The sequence below is a fragment of the Antrostomus carolinensis genome, unplaced genomic scaffold (assembly GCF_000700745.2).
Source record: "Antrostomus carolinensis isolate BGI_N321 unplaced genomic scaffold, ASM70074v2 scaffold29014, whole genome shotgun sequence".
Taxonomy (NCBI): Eukaryota; Metazoa; Chordata; class Aves; order Caprimulgiformes; family Caprimulgidae; genus Antrostomus; species Antrostomus carolinensis.
Genome location: NW_010313274.1, coordinates 287 through 6370, shown reverse-complemented (window position 1 = coordinate 6370; position 6084 = coordinate 287). Strand labels below are relative to the sequence as shown.

At 39.3% G+C, this 6084-nt stretch overlaps 1 protein-coding gene across 1 annotated transcript; it reads left to right on the top strand.

Annotated features, from left to right (window-relative positions):
• Window positions 1-161: 161 nt before the first annotated feature.
• UFD1 (ubiquitin recognition factor in ER associated degradation 1) lies at window positions 162-5822 on the top strand. Its single transcript, XM_010167312.1, has 11 exons — window positions 162-301; window positions 1049-1081; window positions 1266-1387; window positions 1727-1857; window positions 2269-2341; window positions 3040-3108; window positions 3640-3705; window positions 3999-4046; window positions 4416-4504; window positions 5298-5379; window positions 5697-5822. Exons 1-11 carry the CDS (start codon window positions 181-183, stop codon window positions 5769-5771), a joined length of 909 nt encoding a protein of 302 aa, XP_010165614.1. The 5' UTR covers window positions 162-180; the 3' UTR covers window positions 5772-5822.
• Window positions 5823-6084: the final 262 nt, after the last annotated feature.

Genomic DNA, 6084 nt, shown 5'->3' with positions numbered 1-6084 from the left:
CGACGGAGACACAAACACCAGCCGCGGGGCTGCTCAGCGGGGCTGCAGCTGAACTTCGGGAGGCTTCAGGGGGTGCTGCAGCGCGTCAGGCTGCCCAGCCTGCTGTCCGTACCTGTTAACGCCCTTTTCTCTCTTTTTTTTCTTCTTTTTTTTCTCTTTTTCCCCTAGTTCTCCTTTAACATGTTCGATCACCCCATCCCTCGGGTTTTCCAGAACCGCTTCTCAACCCAGTACCGCTGCTTCTCGGTATCCATGCTTGCCGGACCTAATGACAGGTCAGATGTGGAGAAAGGCGGGAAGAGTATGTGCATGTTTTATTTTGACTAATAAACTGTTGGAAGAGTGTTTGTGAATAATGTCAAATAATGTCAAGTTTTTAGCCAAGACTGCAGAAACATTGTTGAACAGCATGGAGTCGTGTTGTTGGCTTTGTAGCCGGAGCTGGAAGAGCACCCTGGGTGGGGCTTTAAGGAGGAAGGAGGAGGGGTTTATAGTATTATTTTGTAGTTAAAAAACTTACCGAGTGAGTCGTGGTTTATGAAGAAGGCACTCTTTCTTTTTTCTTTTAAAAGCATCTTATTAAAATCCTAGGCCCATTATAAGCCATAGAAATTTGTCATTAAAGACTTTTCCCCCCTCTTTGTTATACCTCACTTAGCTTGAGCAGAGAATAGATCAGCCAACTTAATTTTCAGGCTCTCAGACTAATGCTATGTTGTTTTGAGTTGGCATCGATTTAAGAGCACTTATAAGCCCAAACAAATAAAATTACTTTTAGGAAACATTTTCTTTAGTACTTGATATTGTAAAACCTTGTCTTCCCTTTTTTTTTTTTTTTCTGATTAAATTCTGAACTCTCCATACTACAGGTATATTTTTCATGACTGATTCTCCCAAAATCTCTAGCTCAAAAATTAATTTGCAGGAGTTTTTAGAATCTGTTTTTTTTTAGAGGAGGTTTTAGAGAAAGGAATGACGAAACTGTATGTTATGAACTCTTTGTATAGTCATCCTTTTCCTGATCTTACATTCTTATTATTTTTTGCAGTAATTATGCCACCATCAGCTTTGGATCAACTCAGTAAGTGAATATTTTATTCTGGAATAGCAATATTAGAAATAGGAGCAGAGTAATTGGAGTAATGGTGCGAGAGGAATCTTCTCCTATAGTCTGACCCATTTCTTGCTGATGTTCAATCTTTGAAAGCTTCAGAAATGTGTTAGTGGCTTTTAACAAATAAAATTTTTTTCTCCTTTCTCACCAGGCCGACTGAATATAACTTACCCAATGCTCTTTAAGCTGACTAATAAAAATTCAGACCGAATGACACACTGTGGAGTGCTTGAGTTTGTGGCTGATGAGGGCATATGTTACCTTCCACACTGGGTGAGTTGGCTCACGATGAACTGTCAAAACCTGAAGAGTAGGATTAGTGAGTTGTCAGTTTAATATTAAAGAGGCAGAATGCTTCCTGGAAGTGTGTGTTCCTACAGTGGCTTTCAGTCACAGCTCAGGTTTCCCTCCATGGGACTTTAACTAAGTAAAGAAAGCAGACTGCTTTTTAAGATGCACCTGACTGTTCTTCTTGAAATTAAACCATGGTAAACTGGTGCATTTCAAGGAAGATGGTTGCCCCACTGAAAATAGGTATACGCAAGGAAAGAGGATTAAAAACATTTAATGTCATGTTGATAGTGGTTTGTATCCGTGTTCTCATTCTTGCAGATGATGCAGAACTTGCTGCTGGAAGAGGGAGGCCTGGTGCAAGTGGAGAGTGTTAATCTTCAAGTTGCTACTTACTCAAAATTTCAGCCACAGAGTCCAGATTTTCTTGACATCACCAATCCCAAAGCTGTGTATCCTTCCTATTCAATTATGGAGCAGGAGACAAAAGTTTTCTCCCAAATTGGAATGCTGAAGCAGAGCTAGCTTTTCAGATGTGGATCATACTCTTCCAGTAGTGGGTAGCTACTGCTGCTCCTTCTGAAAACAAAAAGGATGGAGAGCTTATGTACAGAGAAGTTGCCAGCTGCTGGTATGACGTGTAGCTTGGAGTGAAGGAACATGAATTTTGGCTTGAAGTCCAATGAGTTTGAGTGTCCCCTATGTCTCTTGTACGCCCCAATGCTTACTAAGAGGCTATGTACAGTACTGATCTCTTTTTAAACCACATTTGAGAGACCAAGTGTCAGAGTTTTATAACATAGTAACCTTATAGCTTTGATATTGCATTGAAAACAAATGTTTCATCTTGACATACTCCAAAGATTAGAAAATGCATTGAGAAACTTCGCTTGTCTAACTACTGGGGATGTTATTGCCATCAACTACAATGAAAAGGTACAGTATACAACACCAGTTGATGCAAGTTTTGTTTGGGTGGCATCAATTTGAGGAAATTAATTCTGCCCCATCTAAAATGTACAGCGTATTTCAGTAGATTGTGACCACGTAAGTACTTTGACTACATCTTGTGAATAGATTTTATAGATGAGTGTTTTTGGCAGCACATGTTCACAGTTGATCACTTGGGGTTGTAGACTAAGCTCAATTAATGGATGTTGGTGCTAAAACAATCAACACAGAGCTGTGCAGTGTGGTTGACAAGTAATCCCAGATGGTAGATTCGCAATTGGTTTTCTATTGGAGGAAAAAATGGGTCAGTTATGTCTTCTCCTGAGCTGCTGTTTAGACTGGTTTTTGGCTCATGAGAAAATAAATTTTTGTGCTGTTGATGTTTTTACAAGTCAAGGGACAGAATTTATCCTAATTTCAAAAATGCAGATTAAGGTACAGTAAGAGTGCAGCAAGGTACAGTAAAAGGTAGATTCTCTAGCTTCAGCATATAGCAATCTTCTAAGTTAAAAATCTTTGCTCTCAAGTTCTTTTAGAGACCCTGCAGTGTCCAATCCTCAACCTAAAGAGCACTTATTTCAATTTTCTTTAGGCTATCTGTAGTGAAAGATATAGATATGCTTTTATTATGTACAAGTGGAGCTCTCGTATGTGCAGTCTTAAAATATTCATTACTGTTTCAGATCTATGAGCTTCGCGTCATGGAGACCAAACCAGATAAGGCTGTGTCCATCATAGAATGCGATATGAATGTAAGTTAAAGCTGATGTGGAAAGTCTGCTCTTACTGTGTCCTCCCAAAAGGAGAGGGCATCTTGTTCAGTGATAGCACTGTACGCCACGCACCTCTGATGCTGCAGGAAAGGTAAAATCAGATGGGATAGGGAAGATTACTCATTTGAGAGTTCCCCATGTACCTCTGTAACCAGAGCTGTGGTTTCAAACTACACTTTGTGCGCCATCAGGTGACTGTAGTGCCTAGAATTTAATGTTTAGCTTCAACGTGTTTTATAATCTGAGTTTTATTTAACAGCCTTGTCTTGATTCAAACTCCAGTGGTATTGTGGGGTGTTGTTTTACTGCTCTCTTTCAAATACATGCTAAGAGTCATTCCTGGGAGGCTTAGTCTTTTTACTTCTGAGTTAAAATGTTTAACAAGCAAACAGTGCTTTCTAGATCAAAATTAGGTGATAGTTTGTGGAATTTTGAGGAATAGTAGTATAAAGCTTATGATTAAAAGAAAAATATCAATCATGCTTATTTTCATGCTTCTTGTGTAAATAGGTGGATTTTGATGCTCCTTTGGGGTACAAAGAACCAGAAAGAAGTGCACAACATGAAGAGACCACAGTAGGTTAAGCTTCTGTTCTTCAAAAATGTATTCCCTAGAAGTCAGCGTTGCTTGTGATGGAGCAGTGAGTGCCAACATAAATGTTTTTCCTGAAACAATTTCTTAAGACTAAACTTTACTTACTAGACACTTTTGCTTGTGTTACTTAGGAGATGGTTGTTTACCAGCTGTTGATTTTTGGAAAGGGATTTTTCTGAAGTTTTGTTTGGTCAGAAGTACAGCGGATCTGTTTTCATGTGTTCTGCATATCACAACATGAACACAATGAACTAACTTGATTTTTCCCTCGCAGGATGTTGAAGCAGACCATAGTGGATATGTGAGCGATGTAGGATTTCGTGTAAGTCCCCTGATTCTGCTGGTTTCTGAATGTTGTAAAATGGTGAAGGAAAGTTGTTCCAAACAACTGCAAAATACTAGGACCTGTTCTAGAGGTGCTCATTAAACTGGCAAGTATCTACAAATGTTTTGTGGTGGTTACAGCCAGTAACAGTATGACCTGCTGTCTTTAAAAGGGCAATCTATGAATAGGAGACCAAAACATACTCCTACACCCAGGGTTCATCAGCTTATATCTACTGAAAAGTAACATGCTGAATCAAATAATTAAATAAAGATTATAGTAAGATTTTACAGAATATAGTGTCCCTGTGCAGGGTGCTTTCAAATACAAGATATGGTTAAATTAAAACTCATTATGTATTCATAGGCATTCTCTGGTTCTGGGAACAGATTGGATGGCAAGAAGAAAGGTGTTGAGCCTAGTCCATCGCCAATTAAACCAGGAGACATTCGAAGGTATGTCTGTTTCATTCAGCTGTCAGCAAGTGAAGGATCAGTGTTTGAGCAGAGGCTTTTGGGTTTTTTTTCTGCTCCTGCAATATAAACAAAGTAATTTTGTCTTAAGTTTGTATTTAGAAAATAAATAGTCTAATCTTCTAGACTGACTGTGATGTCCCTGACTACTTAAGATGCAGATCCTAAGTTAATGTTGCTGAAACTCACTCAATCAACTCTGATTCTATTGAAGAGAAGTAGGGAGAAGCAGCAAGACTAGGCTGGGCTGGTGGGCTGGATCGAGTGACGCACAGAACCCTGCCAATTCTCTGAAGTGAAATTTGGTGTAGAGTGAAATCTTTTTTGAGTGAGGTAGATAACCGAAGCCAAGCCGTGTGTGGGTTTGGTGGTGGTTTTGTTTTTTCCTTAGAAGGAAGGAAACGTAGAAAATTCAGACTCAGTGGAAGAGTTCAGGGATGTGGTTGGTTCCTGTGGTGTTTTGTTATTTACGCCTGTCACAATAAGACTTGAATCCTTGTGGAAAGGCATGTCCATGGCTTTGTGGGAACCATGGGCTACATGGAATCGTGCCCATAGTCAAGCTTCTACAGCAGCTCTAGTATCTGACTGTTTCCTTCACGCCATGTATGCCTGCCTTCAGAAAATAATTCAGCGGTTTAACTCTAGAATTATTTGGTAATGCAAATTTGTAGGCAGTGTTGGTACAATACCGACAGACATAGACAAGGTCTTGCTGTCTTCAGTTGGATGGTAAGAATAAAACTCTCATCATATTTTTATGTTTCTTTTCCAGAGGAATACCCAACTATGACTTCAAGATTGGTAGAATCACATTCATTAGAAACTCGCGTCCACTAGTTAAGAAAGTTGAAGAGGTAAATAAAGTTGTATCCTTCCCAGTTTTGCACAGAATTAGAATATGATTAGAACCACTGTCCAAGTTTGTGGTTCCTCTTTCCATACTTGATTTTTCATAGCACATTTCTATTAAAAAGTGGTAGTAGTTGCTGAAAGGTCACTGAAATACTCATGTTTTATTTTCAGGAAGAAAGTGGTTGTTATGTAGATTAAGGTTGTGAAATATATACAGTCAGTTGCTGCTCTGATGGAATGTTACTTCATTCAGCTTTCTTCACACTCCAGCAGTGAGCAAAGAGGTAACAACCTTTTTTTCTGTCTTTCCTTTTCCCAGGATGAATCTGGAAGCCGGTTTATTGCCTTTTCAGGAGAAGGCCAGTCCCTGCGCAAAAAGGGAAGAAAACCCTAAGTTGTGGTACCTTTAGTCAGTTAGGAGGAGAATAAAGTAACAATTGCAGCATATTGGATGTTAGTTATTGCAGTTGAGAGGAGAGATTGTTTTGCAGCACAGGAACACTTTTACTGGTTTTGGTTTCACCTTTAAAACTGGAGCTGTCAGACCGCCTTAGTTTTCAGTTGAAAATTAAGTTCTAGGAACGCTGAAGGAGTTTTTTTCTATGTGTTGTAATGAGGGAAAGTATATTGTATAAACCCGAGAAGTAAAACCAACAGGGTTTACCTTGCTAAAAGGTCCAGTTCTTAGACTACATCCTCCCTTCCTC